The sequence below is a fragment of the Lissotriton helveticus genome, chromosome 4_1, assembly GCF_964261635.1.
Source record: "Lissotriton helveticus chromosome 4_1, aLisHel1.1, whole genome shotgun sequence".
In the NCBI taxonomy this organism is placed as follows: Eukaryota; Metazoa; Chordata; class Amphibia; order Caudata; family Salamandridae; genus Lissotriton; species Lissotriton helveticus.
The window spans coordinates 64,683,187-64,709,276 of NC_136063.1; the positions used below are offsets into that span (position 1 = coordinate 64,683,187).

At 44.3% G+C, this 26,090-nt stretch overlaps 1 protein-coding gene across 13 annotated transcripts in view; it reads right to left on the bottom strand.

Annotated features, from left to right (window-relative positions):
• PARP10 (poly(ADP-ribose) polymerase family member 10) overlaps positions 1–26,090 on the bottom strand; it is an 803,115-nt gene that overhangs the window by 170,104 nt on the left and 606,921 nt on the right. For 8 of the 13 annotated variants that reach the window (XM_078686425.1, XM_078686418.1, XM_078686416.1 and 5 more), the window contains 2 exons: positions 21,635–21,809; positions 13,805–15,345 (listed from right to left, as the gene is read on the bottom strand). In XM_078686425.1, the coding sequence (XP_078542551.1) occupies positions 15,056–15,345; positions 21,635–21,809 (465 nt within the window). In that variant the 3' untranslated portion in view covers positions 13,805–15,055. Of the gene's footprint in view, positions 1–13,804; positions 15,346–21,634; positions 21,810–26,090 lie in introns of those variants that run through there. The other 5 variants (XM_078686419.1, XM_078686420.1, XM_078686421.1 and 2 more) reach the window with 1 other exon arrangement.

The window sequence follows — 26,090 nt, forward strand, 5'->3', positions numbered from 1 at the left end:
CCCCATCCCATTATCATAGAGATTCACGACTAGAACATGTTAGAGTAAAGAGGGAGACAGATTCTGCAGGGATTGATCAGACTGAAACAGCTTGGGAGCAATATACCGGTTTCAACAAAGGATTCTTTTTCTTCATAGGTCCCGTCCAAAACAGTAAACTGATACGCAAATTAACAAGAACTCTTGAAGCAGTAGTGAATGTGACTGCATTTGCCCTGGCGAACTTGACCCAGGAGCAGTCTGCCATTAGACTTGTCGTTCTTCAAAATCGCCTCGTTCTAGACGTCATCTTGGCGGATAGGGGCGGAGCTTGTAGTGATCCGATCTAGTTGTTGCATTTTCATCCCAAATAACGCACCATCTGTGTATGCAGCAATAACAAGACTCCACAAGATTGCTCATGATATACATCAAGACCCAGGCACATGGACTTGGTCCAGTTGGCTCTGGTGTGTGATATCTGCCTGGGGATGGAAAGTGTTGTCCTTCCTAGGAATGATCCTACTTATGATATTTGGTTGCTGTCTCTGTCTGCAGTGTGGCCCGGCCATTTGCGGCCTGTGTGCAACTGCCTGTGTTCCACATCCAAGTATACAAAGGGTTAAGGACGAACAAATGATGCTGTATGATCAACTATACGGTCTCATGAATATAGATGTATCCTAAAGGAATAAGTAGGGGACAAGGAGGGAATGAGGAAAATGAAATTTTGCCTGACCAAGATGTCCCCTACGTGTACCCTATGTTACATGTATGTGCATGTCACCCATGCATATTTTCCCGTAGTGGCCTGAATCACAAGGCCTCTGCAATCATGTCCTGTATTAGAATGCCTGTCATCAAGTTTCCCAAACGTTAAGCTAACATGAAGGCCCATGTTTTTGCATTGTGCACTTTTAAATAAATATCGTAATGAACCCTTTTTGTGGTTCAGACTGAACCACCAGTCCCTGAATTAATGTTTTCATAACTCCTGACACACTGAAAGCTGCAGTTACGTATCTCTGACCTCGCATACTTCTAGCTCAGCCGAGCAAGGGTTGCCAAGGCAGTATATTTTGCTTAACAGTTATCTGCATGCCCGGTGAAAAAGGTAAACAGAACCCGTCCGCGAAAGATAGGGCCTAGCCTCTCTGTCTCCATTAAAGTAAATCACAGTGCTTGCATCTGCAGAAAGCTCACAGCCCCCATGTAATGAACGAAGAAATATATGCCCTTTCTGTCTTTTTAGAGATGAGCAACCTTTGCTTCAGATAATACATCCCGGACTCAAGATATCAGATAGTACCAGATGTGCTGGTCGCCTTGACACTAAAGAGCTCTCTACTAGACTGAAAGTCAGCTCTCCTCCCAGTTACACGTCAATTGCACGTCATGCTCAAATTGCGTGCACAAGTAGGGCAAAGTTCCAGCTGGTCATGCAAACTCCTCCTCTGTGTACCACCCACCTATGACACCTACCTATCACCTACCTATGACTCATAAAGTGTACACCCTCATGTACGCCCACATGCTCTTATCTGTATTCTTTCTCTGCTCTGCCTCGAGCGTTCCTTCCTACGCCCTATGTACAAGACAAAATGTATATATGATGTTCATTGTTATTAAATGTTAGAAGTCCCTTCCTGAACCTCAGTGGAGATGGAACAGATTCTCCCTTAACTCGAGTTATTGGAATAAAGCCCTTTTAACTTGGACACCACGGACTCTCTGCCTCTCATTTGATACATGCTAATTGTTAATGCATAGAAATTATGCCAGGGTAATATTTTATTTACCACAAAAAAGTTGGGGGCAACCATAGTCAGGGATCTACCTTCCTACAGACATGGCGTTCTTACTGGCTAAGAGGTGTGTGGCACTGCGCTGGATGCGGGGGCCCACCCCCACACTGACGCAGTGGTTAAGGGAAATGACATATTGCTGTACCGAAACAGAAATATACTGTGACCTACTACCCCCCCCCCCCGCAATTGGCCTAAGAACTTCTGGGATTGCTTCCTCAAAAGAAGGCAGACACAGGACGCTGCGGGTGAGACTGACGCTGACACTAGCCTGGAGATAAGACCCGAATGACACTCCCCCACCCTCCCCAGACTGAGGACGATACATATAAGACGGTACAGAGTGAGCTCCTGAAACGGAGAAGTAAAGTGATTGCTCTTACTGCCTGTAGATGCTTCTTCATTTATCTCCGAGTGTGCCGCTGCCCTGGATAACGAATGGCATGTTCCTCTTACAGAACATTTACCTATGTAAGCCTGTACGTAACCATCTGTGCCTTGTTGTGGTCAATTATTTCTGCCAATACCTGTGTGGATTGTTTTTCTTTTGTCCTTGCTGTACATTTGAGAAATGGCAATAAAAATATTCAAATTTTTTTTAAAATAAATTTTAAGAATCCTAATAGAGCTCGAACCTCCCTTGAAAGAGCAGCTACCTACCAGTATAAAGATCTTATTGCTTCTCTCCTGCCCCTCAGTTTCTTTTATAGACATTTAAGACATTCACCCAATGTAGGAGGGGATCTGGAGTTATGTAGAATGAAACCAGTAGTTTTCCTGCAGTCACACTTTAGTTTATCTACTTTAAATAGATTTTCAGCACTCAGCACACTAGCTATTAATGATTGACAGGTCTCAGCTCGTCTGCCTCAGGGGGAGCAGGGTGGTACTGGGCCGACGGGCGCAGGGCATCCTGCAGGAAGGGAGTATAATAAGGCCATGGATGTCTTGACCATGTCTAAAAACCCATCATGTGACATAAATATGTCTGTTCAGTATCTCCCGCACTTATTAGGAAAGCATCAAGTTGCAAATGTAGGAGTTCTTAGATGTGAACATAGGACATAGAATGGTAGTGAATCCAACACTCCCCATATTGCCTCCAGAATTCAGTGAGGGAGCTGCCAGCGTCAGTAGCAGAATAGGTAGTAGTACTAGCGATCTACCTTTTGATTGTCCAGTAATCCCCTCAGCTTGTGGCTATACCATGGTCACCTGGAACATAGCCGGAATAGCAAGCAAGAAGGATATGTTAGGCTGGAAGGAGTTTATGAATTCACATGACATAATTTGCTTACAGGAAACCTGGAGTACTGATTGTTTATTTTGAAGGGTCCACTTCTTATGATTTACCAGCAACTCCTTCGCCATCTGGTAGAACAAAGGGATGGGTTAATTCTCTTAAAAAATTATTTTCCCCTGAGAGTCAAAAGAGATATTAACATAGGGCACCATTCGCAGCTACTTTGGCAACACTACAGGGATGGCCAGGATGTCCTACTGGTCAATTTTTATAATAATATATTTGACTCTACTCGCCATAATGTAGTCACGGAGTTAAAGCTGGAACTAGATAACTTGGTTATTGCGGATAATACTAATTTGGATATTGTATGGATCGGAGATTTTAATATTCCAATTTGTCCTTTGTCTATGACAAAAGCTTACGGGTTTCAAAATGACAACTACATACACCTCCCACACACCGCCTATGGTGATGCCCTAAATGCTGTTCTGGCAGAATTTGATCTTGAGATTTTGCAATGTGCAAGGGATGGGTGTTGGAAGGGGATTCCAACCTTTACCGGAAGAACAGCTAATAGCACTATTGACCATGTAATCGTTTCTGCCAATATTGTAAACCTCTGTTCTACCCCGTGGATTGATCGGTCGCTGAGTGACCACAATTGTATCATTATGCCACTGCTCGTATGGGGGAATAAAACAGTAGAGCAATGTACGGTCATTGGCAATATTGCCCCGTGCCGACCTAGCGGCACTAGAATTAGATGGAAAGGTGCTAACAGGTGAAATATTAAAAATCATCATCCAGGTTTGCAGTAAAGAGATTGTAGACAGTTTAGTGGTTGAGACCAAACCAGACAAGATTTTGATTAATTTTAGTATAATTAATGATTTAATCTCTAGATCATTGAATGTGCCACTACGGAGGTAACACATGCAGGCCAGGGGTTGGTTTAATCATTCTTGCACCGTCTTCTTGAACCAGCTGAAACAAGCCCTTTCCAACAGACCTAGGGATAATGCGTTTGTAACTGAACTAAGACTAGAATATAAATCTAATTTAAAATGCAGAAAGAGAGCTCCAATAAGAGGCATGGGATACTCTTGCACAAGCGGCAGATACATCTAATAAGTTCTTCTGGGACACTGAACGCGACATTCCTCAACAAGCATTTGCAATGCAATAGGTCTAGCATTAAGAAAGTTTGAGCTATTGGTATTGTAAATGGCAAATTTTGTATTTGTGTCGATTTTTGAAAATAGCTAAAGTAATGGCTTTGTCATTTAAAATGCCAATAGTTGTAACTTTCACAAATGTGACACCTATAGCATTTGTAATGCAATATGTGTTGTATTTACGTGACTTAGATGTATTGATAGTACAAATAACAATGGCTTTACATTTTTTTTAAGAATTAATACTTAAATAAAAGCTATTGCAATTTATAATGGCAATAGCTTAAACTTTTGTGAATAACTTTTGTGAAGATTATGTTCAGTGTATCTTATTGTGACGTAAATCCAAGAACAGAAGTGAATTATTAACATCTTTTTGTTACATTTGTAATAAAGCTTGAAACATGGAGAGAACATATTGGAACCAGGTGTTGTTGAATGGTTGCACAGATTGATGCTGTGGTGGCGCTGAGTGATGTTGTGATGGCGAACGAGTGATGCTGTGGCATTCAGTGATGCTGTGGTAGCACATAGTGTGAGTTTCCTCGGTTTGCGCAGGCTGTCAGTCTGCGGTTTCTACTGCATCCTAGTCACTTAAAAAAAAAAAAACAAGCAAGCAAAAAAAAAAATACGTATTTCCCTGTACTCGTGTCACTACTGTAAGCTCAGGCGTAAAATACCACAGATATTGATCACAGTGGCGATAGCGTGATATTCTGCTGCAATTGCTGTGTAGATGTGCAACACCCATGAAACAAAGATGGATGAAGGAAATAGCGGGACAATGCATGGAGACACACGCTGCAGGCATCTTACAGGCACCACCGAGTCAAATGTCAGCCCAAACACAGAGGACAGGCGAAGCGAGCATGAGAAAGGTTTCCTACAGGAAACAGCACAGATGTTATCCCCGGACAAACAAAAGCGCGGAGATGCCGGTCTTATGGCCAATTGAGCGCTATGCCAGTTGCATGCAAAAAAATACAAGCAGGGTGGGAATGGGTAGAGGAATAAACAGACTAGCTAGGTAGGGTGAGAGCAACATGGAGAGAGTGGGTGGTAAGAGGCATGGGTGCGCGAGGAGAGAGAAAGAAAATAACATTCCTTTGAAGTCTGATGCAGGGGGCGGGGGAGCGGCAGCTTTGAAGTCTCCGAGGCACAGACAAAATGGTGGTTTGTGACGTGCTTGGTTTGTGCATGCGCCTTTCTCACATGAACTGTGCGTGATCCACCGTTGGCAGACTTTTCGGATCGCCTACTAGAAATCTCGACAAAACAAGCATTGCTAATGCAATGCCTTTAGTCGAGACCTAAAAAGGATTTGCTCTCAGAACTTCTATGTCATTTCAGCTGTCAGGTGTGGGTGGTTCATTTTACTAGCATTTTTAACCCAAGCCACTTAGTTACCAAAGACCCTGTTAACCTGCACAAATGGCCCTTCATCCCGCTAGACATTCCCCTTGACGAGGTAGAGTTAAGCCTTGGAACCAGCAAAGGGGGGGGGGGGGGGAAGGACCAGGCCCGGATGGTGTCCCCATCGATGTATACAAAACAGTGCCGGAACTATGGGGCCCGATATTAACAAGAGTTTTTAATGCTGCAGTAACGGAGGGTTCCCCGTCTACTTGGGGGGAATCTTAATATCCCCCATCTATAAAAAGGGTTACAAATCTGAGGCCAATAATTATCGCCCCATTTCCCTACTTGACTCTTGAGCAAAATGTCATGACTAGGGTTTTATTAATAAGACTAGAAGAGTGGGTCGTGGAGCATGGTATTTTGGCCCAGGCACAACATGGCTTTAGAAAGGGGCTAGGCACAATAGAACTGTGCATCAACCTAGAGCTTTTAGTTGGAAAATAAACGTGCTAAACAGGGACACCTCTTTTTAGGTTTTGCTGATCTTAGCAGTGCTTTTGATTTAGTGGATCATGCAATTTTATGGCCAGTTTTACTTAATCTTGGTGCCCCGAAACCCATTATCTACTTTTTAGCCAGGCTGTACGAGTGGCTAACGACCATAGTACGGTATTGCCAAATGGGCGAATGCACCCTTAATTTTAATGTAAAATGCGGTATCCGCCAAGGCTGCGTCCTAGCGCCATTGCTTTTTACCCTATATATTAACTAAGTGAACGCAGTACTTAAAATGATAGAGGCGAATTCCCCACAAGTAGAGGGCAAGGAAGTTCCAGTCCTGCTTTACGTGGACGACGCTGTGCTCCTATCCACAACGCCAGTAGGTCTCCAGAGGTTAATTGATGGGTTTGCGGATTTTATTAGTAAGAGGAAGCTGATGATCAATAAGGCCAAAACCTTCACAATGGTATGCGGTCCGAAACTCAGGAGTATGAAACCCTTTTTTATCGATAGCAATAAAGTGCAAACTGTAGATAATTTGTACTATCTAGGGTTATCTTTCTCCGGTGATGGGAAATGGAACCGTGAATTGTCTAATATTCGGGCCAAAATGACCAAAAGTGCGTATGGTGTTTTCAAGTTGGCATCTAAATTTGGGGATCGCCGCATCAAAGACATGGTGTATATTTATAAAGCAAGATGTACCTCATTTGCACTTTATGGGGCTGGTGTATGGGGACACCGCCCAAGTTATCACATGCAAACGGAAAAAAAATATTTAACCCCTTCGATGCTGATGACGGAGCGGTTCCGTCATCAGCATCGGTTGGGCTGTGCTGATGACGGAACCGTTCCGTCATCAGTGCAGCCCTGGGGGTGGGGGGGAGGGAGCGCTGGCGCCCCCCCCCCCCCGTGCAGCGATCTTGTGTTTTCTTGCAGGGGCGGCAGCGGAAGACTTTCCGCTGCCACCCACTGGCCCCCCCACGCTTCCTGGTGACGTCAGCGCGCATAGCGCGCGCCGACGCCATCAGGAAGCGCTGGACGCCATTTCTTTCCAGCGCGTCTAGCAAAGAGGTTCGTGTTTTGTGCTCCGGTGGGGCGGGGGGGCCGGTTTTCGGTGCCTTGAGGCATCGGGGGGGAGGAAACTGTGTTTCCTCTCCCCTGATGTCCCAATGCAGGGCATTCCTGGTGCACGATCGCGCACAGCGTCGCGATCGTGCACCAGGAATGCCCCACTAGACACCAGGGATAGTTTGTTGTGCCGCAATTATGTGTAGGAAGCGACCCCTTGGGCAAGGGTCGCTTCCTTTTTGGGCCAAATTATGTTTCAGACTTTTCTGCCCCCCCCCCCCGGGGCAGATCGGCATTTTTTTGGCCGATCTGCACCCGGGGGGGGGGGGGCAGAAAAGCCCACTAGACACAAGGGATTGATTTTTATTTATAAAGGAAGCGACCCCTTGGGCAAGGGTCGCTTCCTTAGGGGGATAAAATATTTTTCAGACTTTTCTGCCACCCCTGGGGCAGATCGGCGTTTTTTTTGGCTGATCTGCACCCGGGGGGGGGGGGGAGGCAGAAAAGCTTCCTAGTGGCCCCAATTTTTTTATAGACTTTTCTGCCCCCCCCCCCCCCCCCCCCGGGGGCAGATTGGCTGTTTTTTTTACCGTTTCTGGACCCAGGGGGGAATAGAAAAGCCCACTAGACTCCAGGGTTATTTTTTTTTTATAGGGAGCGACCCCTTGGCCAAGGGTTGCTTCCTTGGGCCCATTTGTTTTCAGTATGTTCTGCCGTGTCTTTATTTGGCCTCTCTGCCCTCAATAGGGTTGCTTCCAGGGGGCCCACGTTTATAATGATTTATAATCTTCCCCCCCTTGGGGACAGACAACCCATTTGTGACATACCCTGTGACATAGCCTGTTGTAATGTCTGTTGTTTTTGTTAATTCTAATGTGTATTGTTTTTTTTTCTCTTTAGATTGTTGCAGTGTGTGGTTCTGTTACTGGTGGTTCTGTTGTTCTGCTGTTTCTGTAGTTGCATGTGTTTGGTAAGAGACCTTTTTTTTGTTCAATTGTAATGTAATTGTTTATTTTGCAAAGTGTGTAGTAATACAAGTATGTTTTGTTTCGGTTTGTTGTGATTGTAAAACATGTTTTGCATTTGTTTTTGATGTGTCCTTCTGTAGATGTAAGTTTTTTTCTTCTTCTTTCTAGTGGGATATCGTTGCCTATTTGCTGTGTCTTTGCAGAGTAGGTGCTGGTGAGTGTAGTTGTGTCTTGTAAGTGAATTGTATATTTTTTCTAAATATAGTTTTTTGTGAAAAAGTCTTACATTTTTCATCTTACTTTGCGCAGTGTTGGGGTTGTTGAGTTGTTTGTGCAGACTCCTTTATTTGTCAGGATAATGGCTAGCCGCCGGATTACTGCTCAGCAAGTTGTTGGAATGCTTTTTGATTCTTCCTCTGACCATGGTCCAGAGTCTGACTCTGATTCTGAGCCAGAGGTGGGAGGTGAAGATTCAGGTAGTGAGTTTTCTCTACACATGGCTTAATCTGATGATGAAGACACTTTGAGTGCTGATGAAGCTACTTTTGGTGTGGATGATGTGCCTGTGGTTGGGGAGGACATTGCTGTGGTTGTGGTTGGGGAGGACATTGTTGTGCCTGTGGTTGCGGAGGACATTGCTGTGCCAATAGTGCGTAAAGAGACATCTGGGCTGCAGCCTGGGGCTGCTAGACTTCCAGTTGGTGTAGTGAGACAAGAGGCAGCTGGGCGGCGGCCTGCGGCTGCAAGACTTGACGATGAAAGTTCTGACCTCTGGGTTGCACCAGGCATGGTGCAGCCGGCATTGCCTGAATTTACTGGTGTTCCAGGGTGTAGGGTGAACACTGAAAACTTTTTGCCTATTGATTTTTTCAAGTTGTTTATGGATGATGTGTTTTTGGCAGAGATTGTAGAGCAGACTAATTTGTATGCTGAAATTTTTTTGAGGGTGAACAGTGCCAGCCTTAAGCCCCACGCTAGAGCTACCCGGTGGACTTAACTTTTTTGATGGGCTTGCTTAGGAAACCATCAATGGCTTCATAATTGGTCTACTAGTCCCTTGATGGCAACAGCTATATTTCCGGCAGTCATGAGTCGTGATAGGCATTTGCTTCTGCTGCGGATGATGCATTTTGTTGACAATAGTCTTGCTTTGCCACGAGATCACCCTGATTGTGACCGTTTTTTCACGATTCCGCCTGTCATTGATCATTTGGTTGATCGATTTTCTGAGATCTTTTATCCTGGGAAAGAAATTGCAGTGGATGAGTCTTTGCTGTTGTTCAAAGGCCGCTTGGTATTTCGGCAATACATTCCTAGTAAGAGGGCAGGCTATGGAATCAAACTGTATATGCTGTGCGACAGTGAGACTGGATATGTCTCTAATTTCAGGGTGTACACTGGTAAGGAATGCAGGATTAACTCCCCTGGTTGTCCGTCGACTTTTGGAGTGACTGAGAAAATTGTGTGGGAACTTGGTCGTGGATTGTTTAACAAAGGCCATCATTTGTATGTTGATAACTTCTACACTGGTGTGCAGTTGTTCAGGGAATTGGCCAAAGTGGACACTGTTGCTTGTGGCACAATCCGCTCAAACCGTAAAGGTTTCCCAAAAGAACTTGTTTGTCGAAAGCTTGCTCGGGGACAGTGCAGTGCATTGCGTTGTGATGAGCTTCTAGCTGTGAAGTTTTCGGACAGGAAAGATGTCTACATGTTGACTACAATACATGATGAAAGCACTGAACCGCGGACTGTTTGGGGTCAGGTTGCAGAAGTGCGCAGACCTGTGTGCATACTGCACTACAATAAGTACATGGGTGGTGTTGACAGAGTAGATCAGAGGTTGGAACCGTATGCTGCTCTTCGTAAGGCTTACATTTGGTACAAGAAGTTGGCTGTCCATCTTTTCCACTTGGCAACCTTTAATGCTTTTGTTGTGTTCCAGAAATCTTGTCCCCAGTCAAAGATGACTTTTGTAAAGTTTCAGGAGTCTGTAATAGGCAGCCTTGTTTTAGTGGAACAGGCAAGTGTTCCTAGAGTTGGAGTGGTGGAGGATGTTGCCAGATTGAAAGATCGGCACTTTCCTGATACAATTCCTCCTACAACCTCAAAAGACTTTCCCAGTCGGAGTCTGTTGGCGAAGAGGTGTGCGGAAGGAGGTTCGCATGTACTGCCCCGACTGCCCTTCAAACCCCGGGCTGTGTGTACCTGCTTGTTTTAGATTGTACCACACGCAAAAGAATTTTGGGGAGTATCAATGAGTGGTAAAGTGAACTGGTTGGTCTTTATTCTGTAAAACTTATTGTTCAGTTTCAAAGTTTGTATTTGTGTAGTCTTTTTAGATTTAGTTGTCGAGTTAGTAGATTTGTATCAATTTGCAATTTGTTTTTGTTTCTCTTTTATTTAAAAAAAAAAAACTAAAGTATGATGTTGGTTTGCGTGTAGTGTCCATTGTCTGACTGTGTGCATGGTTTGGCGCTTGGCTGCCGGTGTCTGTGGACTGGTGCTTGTCTGGCGGTGTCTGCGGACTGGTGCTTGACTGGCGGTGTGCGTGGTCTGGTGTTTGGTTGGCGGTGTGCGTGCTCTTGCGCTTCCCTAGTGTTGTGTTTGGATTTGTCTTTGGCTGGTGGTGTTCGTGGAGTGGTGCTTGGCTGGCGGTGTGTGTGGAGTTGTGCTTGGCTGGTGGTGTGTGTTGAGTGGCGCTTGGCTGGTCGTGTGTGTGAAGTGGCGCTTGGCTGGTGGTGTGCGTGGAGTGGTACTTGGCTGTCTGTGCAAGGAGTGGTCCTTGGCTGGTGTTGTGTTTGTGGAGTGGCGCTTGGCTGGTGGTGTGTGTGGAGGGGCGCTTGGCTGGTGGTGTGCATGGAGTGGTACTTGGCTGTCTGTGCACGGAGTGGTGCTTGGCTGGCGGTGTGTGTGGAGTGGTGCTTGGCTGGCGGTGCGTGTGGAGTGGCGCTTGGCTGGACGGTGTGCGTGGAGTGGTACTTGGCTGTCTGTGCACGGAGTGGTGCTTGGCTGGTGTTGTGTTTGTGGAGTGGCGCTTGGCTGGTGGTGTGCGTGGAGTGATGCTTGGCTGGTGGTGTGTGTGGAGTGGTACTTGGCTGTCGGTGTGCGCTGAGTGGTGTTTGGCTGGCGGTGTGCATGGTCTGGTGCTTGGATGGTGGTGTGGGTGGACTGGCGCTCGGCAGGCGGTGTGTGAGTAGTTACTTTCTGTTGGTCACTACACACACTGCTAGTTGAGTGACACTCCACACAGTCCATCATTTTGTGTAGTTGCAGTGTCAGAAATGTGGGCGTGTGAAAGTGATGGGCCCTTGAATGGCGCTGTTTGCTGGTGTGAGTGTTGAAATGTGATGGGTCCGCGGCTGGCGGTGTGAATGTTTTGTATGTGTCACGCGTACGAAAGGTGTATGAATGGCCTGTAAAGAGGTTGGTGCCTTGACGTGGCTTTACAGCTCACGAGCTGTGAGTCAGTGGTTCAGTTTATCATACTTTCAATTATACGCAGTGTATTTCATTTTTGATGAAATTACTTGCGTATCCAATTGTATGTACTGAATCATCACTCACCCTTGTGCCAAATCCAACCAGTATGTGTGTGTGCTTGCGGATTAGATGGGTGTGCAGTAATAATTGTTTTTTTTCTCTTTCTGCAGTAGGGTGTGCCTTGTCCCTTATTGTGATTGTTGTTATGTGTTGCTTTTCCTTTCGGATGGTGTCAATGGTCTGGTTTGTATCAGGTATGAAAGGTGCGTGAATGGCCTGTTAAACGGTTGGTGCCTTGTCATGGCTTTACAGCTCACGAGTTGCGAGTCACTGGTTCGGTTTTTATGCATTTATTTATTGACAGAGCATTTCATTTTTTTGAAATATCCTGTTAATAAAATTTTATGTACTGAACCACCACTCGCCCTCGTGCCAAATCCAACCTGTATGTGTGCGTCTTTGAGGAATAGATAGCCATGCTTGAATGTTTGACTTTTGAGTAACTCTGTTAAGGTGTGGTATCCTTTTACTCGGGAGAACAAGGGGAACACAGGGTGGTAGGACATTTTTGCCGGCACGGCGATCCCACGCCAAAAAGTTTGGAAAAGTGCTATATTTACCTAATTTTAAGGTTTGCAAAGAGTTCTGGGTAGGAAAACATTGGGGGACCCACGCATGCCATACCTCCCTGGACTCCCCCGGGTGTCTAGTTTTCAGAACTGTTTGGGTTTGCTACTTTCCAAAGAATACCACCCAGCCCCGGGCCAAAAACTCAGGTGGATGGCTGTCTCGCACGGGGCCAGAAACCCAGGTAACCCCTCTTGCAAAAGCTGGTGAATTTAACAATGGTGACACATTTTCCTCACATTTCTGTGGTGGAAAGTTCTGGAATCTGCGTGGATCAACAAATATCCACCCACCCAGCGTGCCCCCAGCTTTTATGTCTGCCGGCTTCGGCTTCCTCTGATCTGATTCACTGTGAAGTGGGCCTTAATTATCGGACAGATTTAACTGCATTGAGACCCCTTCTGTTATGGAGATCCATATGGTCAAAGGAGGAGACCATTTTTACTAAATCTATTATTAACGACTGCCAGCGATTAGACCATTGTCTTAAGATCCCCTGGCTTAAATATTTAGCCAATACTTGGAGACTTATTCAATCATACAATCCTGGAAAACCCAAAGGAAGTATCAGAATTGTCCAAACAGGAGTTGAAGAGCACCTTCCTGTGTCATAAGAAGGAATGCAGGCTGAAAACAGTAGAGAAGCAAGCCACGTACCAGCTCTACCATCTGCATATAGATACTGATGGCTTCCAAATGTATCACTTGTAACAAGACATTCCCACCGCTGTGTCTTAACAAGAATGAGGTTAGGCCTTGCCCACCATTTAGTAGCGTTCCCCACAATCAAACAGTGCCCTGTCTCCCCATGTCCTTGTGATGGGCATACTAAGCAGAGCACCTTGCACTTTTTACTTGTGTGATTTGTATTTGACTTTTACAAATGCTTATCTTAAAACACTGTTTAAAAAATATGATGCTAAAACCACTAATGCTGCTATGAGCTTACCGTTTATGCTAAGAGAACCTGAGATTTGTTTTTATGCCGCAACATTTATTCTAAGTTCAATCAATGCTAGGAAAAGTATGATGTTCTAATGAAATCGACCAGTCCCCCCAAGATTGGGGATGGTTACACTAACAGATTACTTTGCACCTTCTAAACCTATGTGTTTTGATATTGCAATTAAAAACAGTCTATTCCAAACAACTGTTTGTGAAATGCTGCTATGAGTTTATTGTTTACACTAAGAGAACTGATGTGGTGCCATCTATTTTACGTTTATTTAGCTGGGAATTGTATGTTTTAATGAAATTAGGAAATTTTAATTGATTGCTGACCGTTTTTTATTGATTTTGGATGATATATCTTGATCATGTATTCTCCTTTTATGGTTGCTCTGTTTTAACCGAATAAGGCTTATTGAATCAAAACAAATAATTTAATGTACATGTGCAATTGAAAAATGAGTGGAAGCAATCATTCTCTAGCTAGCTAAATAAATATATGCACAAAATATTACAAAGTCAGTGTCTTCCAATGGAGTAAGCAAGCCCAAAATAAAATGAACGTGTCAAGTATGCACTACACTAATTCAAGGCTGGCTGCCTCCTCAAGTAAAGGCAACAACAATGAACTCCGACATCCGAGGATTTAACCAAACTAATCACTCATGTCTTTATTGAAGATTCATAGTATAAGAAACAATTATGCATTTTGTTATCTGCCATGAGATCCAACTCGCACGTCTTCCATTGCGTGACTACAGCAAGGAAAGGAAAAAATGAGAGTCCCAAATCCTTCTCCAAGTCGGCACTACTATGTCATCTGGGTGTGCAGAAGTGGTTAGTGCGGTCCTCTTTAAAAACTGAAGGTTTAGGATGCGATTAGTCGCTTAGATTGTCAAAGCTCTTCTGAAGCCGATTCCTGGGGATTGTCAGTGCTTATAAATTTTGCAGTTTTGTTCTTTAATCTCCAGTATATTGTAATGTCCCAGGGGTAACGTATGTTGCTGTGTAAGTTTCAGGAAATAACAGACACTCTGCTCTTGGTTGCGAGGCCCATCGAGGCTGCTGCATTGTTCCTTACAGGTAGGTGCCTACAAGTTCTGCTTTTCTTGGATGCAGGTTTATTTTGCATTTTTTTAAAAGGATATTCATATTTGGGTGGGTGGTGGCGAATGCCTTCATATGTAAAGTTGTCAGGGAGAATAAAGGACTAATCTACAATTTGGATGGCTGTTTGAAGACCGTTATATGAAGCCCATTGGTGATTTCGGTCTGTGAAGGCATGTACTGGATGCTTTTTTGGGTGATCATACAGTGTACCAGGTCTGCGGATTTGTGTGATAAGTGCTCTTACATATCCAGCTGCCGGGGGACAGAGCGCGCTGGAATTGGTTTGTGCCAGGTAGGTGGGTTGGTATGTTAAGTGCTTTCATAAGGAGGGTCCCAGGAATGGGGGCTTCTCAGGAGGTCCATCGCTCTGGGGCGATCATACAGCAGTTCTCAGAAAGAGAAGGAATAGGCAGAAACCATAGATGGGGTTAGTGCCGCCATGTACTACATCTAGGTTGCATGAACTGGGTGCTAAAGGTTCTGGCACTATCGGTGGATGAGCGAGTGCGGTCATGGTTCTGATGGGGATGAACAGTGGCGATGCTTGCGCGTCCCAGATCTGTGAAATTGTGTGCCGGATGCAGAATCATTTTATTCAGGACATAGAAGTCAGTAATGCTGCCATGTAGAACCTCTACATTTGGGTATGGTCTGTATTAAAGGACATTATGATTAGACACTGCCAAGCAGAGGATGAGTCGAGTCTCAGGGAGTGCGAGAGGGTACTCGCGGGTCCTCTTCCCCCAGTTTCACACATCACAGGTATTGCACACCTGCTTCGGGAGTCTAGTTCCTCTTGCAGGTGATAAGGTACTCTGGGAATGCCTGGGTGTCATTAAAAATGACAAACATTGTAGGGTTCTTCACATCGTCTACGAGACTGTCATACCGGGAGAGTCCTTTAGCATCCTTTAAAGGGGGCACCTTCATTTCCGGTGTGCCAGTGGCATAGTCGCCAGTCAAGGTCTTCACCACAAATACACACTTATTTCCCTCAGTATTGCGAGGGGAGTAGAAATCCATCACTGACAACACAGACTGAACAGCAAAATAGACTCCTTGTCCATAGCGGGTAGCTGTGGAGACAGAAAAAAGATCAGAAGCACAAACCAGAATACGTTTCCAAACAAAGCAGCTCCACTACCTTGGTTCATGGACTTCACTTTTGTAAAAAATGCAAGATGTTACAGACTACCAATAATCTGTGGCTGTAAAATCTGCATAATATATAATTTAGTGTAGGAAAGACGTAGATACAAACCTGTAACACTAGCATTTGAGTTCCTACACCTGAAGCTATGCCAAGCGTTTAGCACATTCCTTTTATTAAGAGTTGTATCCAGGAGAAAGATCAGACAGAAGAGATAGATTAGTAGTAACAGCCCAACCAGAGTTCGCCTTTGAGTAGCCCCAACTCCCAAAAAGCTTCCTCAAGACTTGCATACCTCAGACATAAAATATCCTTGGTTATAAATGATGGGTTCGAGCATTCTGCTAGGTCCTATAGTTCGGATATCCTGTTCCGAACTATAGGCCCCTCTTTTAAAAAAAACCTGGAGCAGACCCTCAAAGTTTATCAACCTATCGTCCAATCTCTCTGCTCCCTTACCTGGCCAAGGTACTGGAGGCTCACGTGACAAAGGGTCTGTCCAAATTCATGAACAATCCAACTATTCGACAGACACCAAGATTTCGTCCCACACACTCTACAGAGACGGATATATTGGTGGTCCTGGACACCCTACGAGATAAAGCTGACAGAGGTCCCCTCAGCCCTGGTGCTATCAGATATTTCCGCCGCCTTTGACACGGTCGATCTCAGCATTCTGAAGGACCGTGTCAGGCAGGCTGGCATCAGGTGCTCAGCCTTTAGCTGGATCAGCTCATTTCTCGAAATTCGCTCTCAAGCGGTCCGTATAGCCCCATTTACAGCACCTAAGCTAAAAACTTGCGGGGTGCCACAGGGATCCTCACTATCCCCCCCATCTGTTTAATCATTACCTTTTACCCTTGATTCAGTCCCTGAAGGAAAGGAAGGTGACCACTTTCAACTATACCGATGACTTACAGTTCATGTTTACCATCGACATCTCGCCTAACTCAGTTTGTGAATTCCAGGCTACCATGTTGTACATCCGCCAATGGATGGACCATAATCCAAAACTCAATTCAGGCAAGATCGAATTAGTTCTGACAGGGAGCAGTCATAACTTCTGGGGTCCACATTTCTGGCCTACGGAACTCAGACCCCCACTCGAACCCTCTTCCTCTGTCAAGAGACTCGGGGTCACTATAAATAATGACCGGTCACTAGGATCGCAAGTCGAAGCGGTGATCTAGACCTGCTTCTTTCAGCAGAGAAAGATCAGCCGGCTGCAAACACACGCAGCTGTGATACAGGTCGGGATAGCTATGGTGCCATCACAATTAGATTACGAGAACTTAGTCTACTTGGGAATGCCACTTTTCTTGATCAAGCAGCTTCAGATGGTCGAGAACCAAGCAGCCAGACTGATTTACCAGCAACATAGCTGGCAATCTGCCACCCCTCTCAAGAAAGTTACACTGGATCCCTCTTTCTCACCGCTCTGCCTTTAAAACTGGATGGCTGATCTTTAAGTGTCTACACAGTCATAGCCCCAAATTCATAAACAGTCTTATATCAAGGTACACTCCCTCTCGCAACCTACGCTCAGCACATATCCACCTACTGGCAACCCCTGCCTTTAAATTAAAACAGGGAGGATGTAGGTTTGCTTCCTTGGCCCCAAGATTGTGGAATTCCTTCCCTCTGGAGATTCTGCCATGCACTGATCTTCTGAGCTTTAGGAAAATGCTCAAGACATGGCTGTTTGTGCAGGCCTACGAATAATTCTCTCCATTGGGCTTGGCAAATTATAGATTTAGCGCCATGAAACCTACAGGTATGCGTGCGCTTTATAAATTCTTTATAACGCAACATAACATTTAGATAGTCACAGCAAAACCAACGTTAAACAGACCTTGGAACTTCTCTGCTTGCCGTGCTCTCAAAGATCTCCATTGGCTGTCTATTAAACAGAGGATTTCTTTTTAGAAAATATACTCCTGGCAGGTCCCTTTGATCGGCTACAATCAACTATGTCCAAGAATAGAGAGTCAATACAGTACGACAGGGAGGACGCGCCTTTACAGGGAAAGTGGCTCAATCGTGGAATAAACTGCCAGTCTCAGTAAGATCTCAAAGTGGCTTGTATAAGTTTAGGAAATCAAACTTGGCTCTTCCACCCCCATTAATTATTGGGTTAAACTTCAGTTTTTTCCTACTAGAATATCGCCCCTATTTTCTATGCCTCTACTGGGTTTAGCTAGCGCCAGGACACCATTTCGGTACAGTGCACTCTACAAATAGCCAAATACAAATGACAGACTGTAAATCCTACAAAGGCTTGCAGAGATGTACCCATCACTGTACATTCTGTACGCAGCATGTTTTTGGACCTGATCAAGTTTTACAATTTTACCTGTGAGCTCTCTTGACAGTTATCCGATCACAACAGCATTTAAGACAATACCACATGTGAAGTGGAGGATGCGTAGAGGCTTCCAGAGTATGCCGAATTAGCAAAAACAGAGCTCTGTAACAGCACGGACCGGATCTTTGAAAGACCAATCATTGTCAATAAAGGTTCCGAAGTCTTTACACATGTATGACCTGTGGCTGCCGGTGAAGCTTCCAGAACGAGCGTTGACAACTGGATAATAGCGGCACTAGATCAGGCTTGGCTTCCGTAGGACAGCCTTACTGTTACCAAGTATAAAGTGTGCTGGCCAGTTTGCCCTGGCGAGATCCCTCGAACTGGGATTCACTCTTATTCTGTAATGTAAATTTTAAAACAGCACAACCTCAAAGGAGAACCCTTGTGGGCCGAGATGGTGGCCTGTGTGAATGGCCCAGGTGTATGCCTTTTGTACACAGGCTCATGTAGTGAGTCAAGCCTTAGGAGTGCAGTCACATGGACCAGAGACATCTCAACTTGGCACAGGTAGCAACTGTGGGTTAATCTTGGCATACCAGTTATTCAATGTATACAAAAATGTGGTAGATGCTCCATCAACAGGCTTTTTGTACCTGTGAAAGACTCTGTTCCCCTTCACGACTTAAGCAGGACAGACATTTATTTCAGCAATTCCACAATGTGAGTGAGGCAATCTCGCCTGTTGTGACTTCAGGAAACCTATACAACGTGTTAACCTGCAAAAAATGATATGTTTAGAACAAAAGAGGTGAGTGAAAATTTTCTATTTTCGCTAATGATTGGATACACCACATTTTAGGTGTATTTTAAAATGGATAAGTGGCGACTACAAAAAAAAGTTTCTGACCACTTACAGTGATGATCTGTATAAGTTAATAACATTTTGAAAGATCTTTTTAAAGATAAAAATCAACATTTTAATAGCTCGTATCTGGCAGTCTTTTGGACTTCAAAGAACCTGACATGGCTGTAAGGATTGCAAATATTGTCCACTTGCCACAGAACTATTAAACAATATCAACCTGCCCAATTATAGGGGCTGGGCATCCTCAATATCACTCTGCCCGATTATACAGGACAAACATCCTCAATATACTTCTGTTCGATTAATGGGATGGAAATCATTGAATCTGCCTGTCTGCTTACAAAGGACGAACTATCTCAGTATTCGCCTACCTGAATAAATGGGATGGACAACCTACTACTAAGAGTCTTGTCAGCTTACATGGAATGACATGCTCAGGATCTGCCTGTTCGATTTCAGGGGATGGTCATCCACAGCATCAGTCAGTTGGTGCATGAGGGACAGGAATACACCCAGGGCCACTGGAATCATGTGATTCTGAGCCAGCAGTATTTTCCTCATAATTTTGGATTTGCTGCATTTGCCACATAATCCATCATCTGCTGCATAAACTGCAGATTAGAACACATTTTTTCAGTTTCTGGCTCAAAATATCAACAGTTGCTAAAAACATCTTTCGATTGTTTATTTTCTTATTTGGGCGTTAAACTGGTACCAATAAGGTGAAATCCTTTCACTAGGTGTCTCCTTGTGCAAAAATGACAAAATAATGAAGTAATACTATCACAAAATGTAACACGTTATACTGCATAATTTGCCTTTTCATGCTTCATAATTTAAACAACCCTGCTGCATAATTTGGTCCTTCCCTACGCCATAATTCCAGAGGCCCTGAATACACATTCAACTGGAGCTGATGGACAGTAGCCTCTTGGAGAACAAATGACAGGCATACATGTCAGGTTAGTGAGAAGATGGACATCAGGCCATCCGAACATGAGGAAGACTGACATCCACATGAAATGAATGCAAGATGGGTATCCCCTCTTGTGTTTAAATGAATCTAGGAATCAACAAGTGGTGGGTACCATCCTGTGGTTTGTTTGATCGACAGACAGCACCGAAATATGCCCCAGTCTGGAAAGCCTAGACCCCCAGCCTCAGGGTTCTCTGAAAGATGAGATAGCCCAACCTGAGTCCCTCAGCAGAGAGAGTCCAGCCTGAGGCTTTCTGGATGGACAAACTTGGGTCAGAAGAGTACTGGGAAGAAATACAAAATTCCTGTTTTAAATAATTAATGCAATTGATTTCAAAATAAGTACCGAAAGATGACAGCGATTTGTGAAGCTGATCATAGAGAGAGAACAGTCAATCAGTAGGCAAAATAGTTCACACAGAAACAACAGCTATTGCATGTTGTGATGTATAGATAATGATACTATACATCTAACATCTTAGAGTTTAGCTGGACTGTTCCAATCATGGGACACATATCTCATGGTGGGTGGTAGGGCATCCAGCTGCCCAGTAAATGACCTCAGTAGGAGAGCCGTAATCCATGCCCGCAGCCATTTCATGAAGGGTGATACTCTGCCACACTCTGGAAGGAGAAAACCTAGACCCACTATAGTCTGCCTGCTGCGGGGGTCCTCCCATCCCCCCAGAATGCCATCTTGGAGGTAAGCGACAATGTGTCTTATGCCTTAACTTGCAGCCAAGACGGATGCATTGCAGAAGATCATGTGAAGGAATCCTCCTGTCTCTGAATGGTATCTACCCCTCCACCACAATCTTGCATGGGTTGAAACAGGAGACTGTATGCAGAAATCTAAACTGGAGAAGTCTAAGCAGAGTCAAGTTGGGGGGTGGGGGGACAAAGCCCATCTCCATTACTCATCCCCCAATCGCCCAGGTTACTTTGTAAACATGCTCATTCTCGCAAAGCATTTATTATCAAACAGGGCAAACTCGTGGCACATGTTAATACTCGAGAGGGTTAAATTCTGGACGGGTTACTAGCTGCACGTTCTTCATTGCAGCGATGTTGCAGATGCAGGTATCTGACAAAGTAGGACTTGTGGAGATGAAATTCTGCCTGAGTTCTGAAACCAGATTGGCCAGGAGACGCCACCAACCACTTGCAATATCATAGGAGTGTAGTGGGACATTATGCCCTGACTGCCAAGCACAAGAACAGCCTTACAATAGCAATGCAGAGCAGCACTAGTGCTAGGCCCAGGAAAACTGCACTCAAGTGTCACCAGGATGGAGTCAAGCCTGAGGCAATGAGTAGGATCCTCCAAGGAATCAAAAAGCCAGACCTTCGCTGACAGCTGGTCAGTTCCATGGTATAAATGGTTGTCTTCCATACCATAAGCACAGTTTTATACTAATTGGGTGTATTTTTCCACTTAGACCATTGTGCGCGAAAGAACTCCACTGAGTAGAAGAGGCTCTCTGGGAGCTTGTTGGGGTAATTTGGGAGGAAGTAGAGTCCGTGACTTGTGGAGCTGAAATTCATCAACAAGATCCGCAAATGACTTCCTGTGATTGAATGCACAAATATCGCATAGTGTTGCAATGCCCTTAAGGGTCCGAGTTCTGAAACCAGATAGGACAGGAGACGCCACCAACCACTTGCAATATCATAGGAGTGTAGTGGGTCATGATGCCCTGACTGCCAAGCACAAGAACAGCCTTACAATAGCAATTGTAAGGCCGCCTACTGCAACCCCTGCACCAAACCATCTTTTTTCTTCCAAGAAGCCAATGGCTCTATTGCTAGAGAAAAGATCAGCGAACAAAGACGACAACCTTGTCTTGTCCGTTCCTCAGTCGGACATATCACTTACCAGGTGCTGGTCATGTGGACTGGTACCCAGGGATTTCTGGAGCAAAAATTAATCTTTCGAGACCTGGCACAGAAACTCCCATCTCAAAGAGTCGAATGCTTTTTCAGAGTCTACTAAAATCAGGGAGCTGGGTCCCACGAATTACAAGATTACGTGATGCTATTTGTCCTCCTCTCTTCAATCCACATACCATTTTTCCCACTGAAACTTCGGTTGAACCCATAATGACAGATCTCTTTAGCACTCTCCTCAGAGGTACCATGATACAATATTCGCTCCACTGGCTCTCGACAGCCTGCTCGCTCCATGGACAGTTTCTTCAACTTGTACTGGCTGAGCAGGAGAGGATTCACGAGCTTTTCAAGCTGAAAATATAGGAGAACATCGTAGAAGAATCAGAGAGGCAGACATTACATGAAAATATTATCAGTGCTCCAGATACCCATGAAGAACACAACATAGACAGAGGGCAGAGTACAGGGAAAGGGAAAAGGTAGATGCCATGATTCAGGCAGTGGAAGGGAAATAGACTAAGAAGGAGCTGAAGAGACAGACAGTGAAAGGAGAGAGACCAGTGCAAGAGGAACCACAAGATAAAAGAAGGAAGGGCTCAAAGATGTCAATAGGGATCATGAATGACCGACTGTAGAGGGAAGAGGATAAGGTGGGGGAGGGGCTCAACGCAGGTAGGAGAAACCCCCAACCCATCTTTGTAAAGGTTTTTTTGTATATGTAACATAACTGAATGTTCTTTGCACAACAGACTAACAGAGTTTGGTACAGCCTAGTGATTAAAAATAAATAAGGATAAGTTACTTACCTATAATCCTAGTTCTCTTCCAGAGGTATCCTCAAAGTCAAAAGCACCCCGAAAACATATAACATGTGGAACCATATATGCAGCTCTATATATCTCTATTTATATATCTCTCTATGTAGCTATATACATATCTCTATATATCTCTCTCTATAGGAAAGAGGTGTGGCACCGCGGCCAGGGCGACTGGCGCTGGGGATCACGGTTTGATACCTGGCTCCAGCGGCAGGGGTCTGTCCAGCTCGCTTAATCTTCCCAACGGCCCCCAGCGCTGAGATACCCCTTCGGGGGTGGTTCGTGTGCTGTACAAGTACTGGGGATATATATATACACATATATTATCTACTGGCGGTCGCCAGTAGGTATATATAGTTAGGATTTTTTCCCTATGGGATTTTTGAAAATTCTATGTCTAATAACTTTGGCGTTTGTGGACGGAATTGGCTGAAATTTTCATGAAAATGGCACATTTTGTTTCTGAGCAGCCCCTGAAAATTGAGCGGGGGTTCGTCCAGGGGGGGGTCGAGAAAAAAGGGGGGTCCCAAAACGTGTTTTTAACATTGAGTTTTCCATAGGGCGGTTGGCCTCACTTTTAGCCCGAACGGCTGAATGGATTTGCATGAAACTTGGCAAAATTGTAGGGACTGGTAGCCCGATGTGCCTTTTGTAGGTCTCAATATATGTGCTCCAGTGGATTTTGAGAAATTAACGTTTAAAAAAAGATATATATCTGTAACAGCGGACCGGGCAGCGCCCCGGTTCGCGGACCTTACGCGTACCGGAACTTCGCGTAGCGAAGCTGATTGGCCCTCCGGTGTCTGTCAACATTCTAAACAGTCCGGAGCGGCCGCCATCTTGTCTCTCGGTAGGATTGAGAGACAAGAGGAGGCCAAAACAAAGGGGGAAATAACCATAAGGGGGCATAGTAGATCCTCCTTGACCTCTTAGGTTTGATGTGGAGGTTTTAAAAGGGCCTTACTTACTCTATTTGTTTTTTTTTAAATTTTTCTGGTTAGCTCCCGGTCCGCGTACCGGGAAGCTAACCGGGAAGCGAACCAAAAGAAATAGAGCTTGCCAGAGTGCTAAACATTCTAGCAATTTTTTAATAACGGGGAGGTAGTTCTGAAAATAACTTTTTTTTAAAAATATTTTTGTTGTTTTATGTTTTTTTTTCTTTTTTGAACATTATTTGTTTTTTTTGTATTTTTTGAACACTTATTTGTTTTTTTTGTTTTTTTTCAAAGGGAAAGAACAGAAAGAGGCATTGAAAAAGGCTCAACAGGAGCAAAAAAAAAATTTAAAACTTGCTGCGTTTGGAGCATCGGTGTTTCTCGAAAGCCAAATTAATTAATTTCAGACTCATGTTTGCGCATGAAATTAAAGTGCCACAATATAAGCATGTCCGCTTCATATGGACAAATTTTTTTTGAATATTTGGCACTGTTTCGTTGGCCTCTCCAAATGTGAGAGAGATATCAGTAGATGTTCTTGTCACCGAAGTTGGGGGGTTCTGTTGTAGTTCACGCATCTCTGCACGACTATAGTTGTTTGGATGCCACCTCTGCATATGTCGGTGCATCGTGTGATTTCCATAACTGTATTTTTTATTAGTGCCCCGGGATAACTTTTCTTGGCAGATAAGGCACGTAGCATAGCGTGCATTGACTTTTTTCTCTCCTGGTGGAATGGAAAAAAATTGCCAGATAAAGCTAACTTTGCGATGAGATACCCGGGGTAACTCTTTGACAAATCGTGGTCCCTCTTCTTCCTCTCCGTCTTGTTCTTCCTCTTCCTCCTCTGTGTCTCCAATAAACTGTGCAGATGGTCCTCTCTTCCTATGAGGAGATGGTGGTGGTGGTGGTGGTGGTGCAGAAGCTGAAGCTACTATTGAAGCCATTTTTTAATCAGAGCAAATGATCAGGTCTTCCTTTCTCAAAGTTGAAAGTCAGAGTGAGAAAAAAGGTGGGGGCTTTCATCATTTGGGGAAAAAAATAGTTCTAAACCAATGAAAAGTGTTATTTTTAGGTCACCTGACCTAGCCTTACATCATTATGAAACCAAAAGTGAAATGAACCAATGAAAAGTTTTATTAACAAGTCACATGACCTCTCACGCTCATGTTACGCGCTGCGGAACGCGCCCCGGTTAGCTTCCGGGTCGCTGCGTTTCGCGCCTCGGTCCGCGCCCCGGGGCACTTCCGGGTGCGCTAACGCGGTACGTCACAAGACGCATTACGCGGCAACGCGATACGTCGCGCTTTCGCGACGCGCCGCGGATCGCTTCCGGGGAGCTGCGTTTCGCGCCTCGGTCCGCGCCCCGGGGCACTTCCGGGTGCGCTAACGCGGTACGTCACAAGACGCATTACGCGGCAACGCGATACCGTCACGATGTTGATTTCTTACCGGTTCGCGGACCGGGTCGCGGCATTAATTTGAGCTAACGGAAAGCTTTCCGGTTCGCGGACCGGGAGCGAAACAAAAAAAATATATAAAAAAAATTATTAATAAACATATAAAATATATTTTTGGATTTAAAGAAGAATACATTTTACAGCTATAGATATTAGCTTTTAAAAAACCAATGAAATTCACTGAAAAAACCATAGGTTATAGACCATATATAGTTAGGAATTAGCATTTACAAAACCATGAAAATTCACTGAAAAAACCATAGGTTATACACCATATATAGTTAGGAATTAGCATTTAAAAAACCTTATTTTACTCACACAAAACCAATGAAATTCCATATATAGTTAGTTGTACTAACTATATATCGCGCACCCGCAATCCACTGCTGATCATGTCACATATTACATCATTCATGACATGGTCAGTGACATCACTGATGACATCACTGATGACTTCACTGATGACTTCACTGATGACTTCACTGATGACTTCACTGATGACTTCACTGATGACTTCACTGATGACTTCACTGATGACTTCACTGATGACTTCACTGATGACTTCACTGATGACTTCACTGATGACTTCACTGATGACATCTCATTTGACATTACTGATCACATCACTGATGACATCATTCATGTGATAATACGATGAACCTCTTCAGACTCGAATATAACCTTAGATACACTCAGTGTAAACAGACACTCACAGACTGTCACTCATCCATGGAGTTACTTACACACCTAGTCAGTCATGCAAAGAATCAATCACACCTCCATTTTCACAACTATACAGTTATACACACCTTACTTATTCAAACATATACTAAAACATATTTACTCACTTATACAATCCTGGATACAAGTTCACAATGATCCATACAGCCACTCACACATTCACTGGCTCTTATGCACAGTTATTTATATATGCCAACTCTCACATGTACTGTATTTTACATATGTACTTACTTTGACATGTAGCACTGAGATATCTATTCACTCACCAATACAGTCATGCACACAGTCAACCGCCCATACAGCTGTTTCCACATGCACTTTTGAACCCATACATCTATGCACAGAGTCATACACCTCCCAGCCACCCACACACACACTCAGTCTCCCATACAAATGCTTGGGCAACCAATCAATAACCCATATAGTTACTCATATAGCTACTGATCAACACATGCAGCAGTTTACAGAAGAACAGACATAATGATGCACAAATTAAGACAGTTTAGTCACTAACCCATGCACTCAGTGAGACACATTTAACCACTCACTCATACAGTCAGTCATGCACCTACTAAATTCTTCATCCAGACACTTATACATCCACTCATTCTTAAATATGTAAGACATATTTTAACTTTACAGAAAAACACAGTCACTGGATGATGTCATCAGTGATGT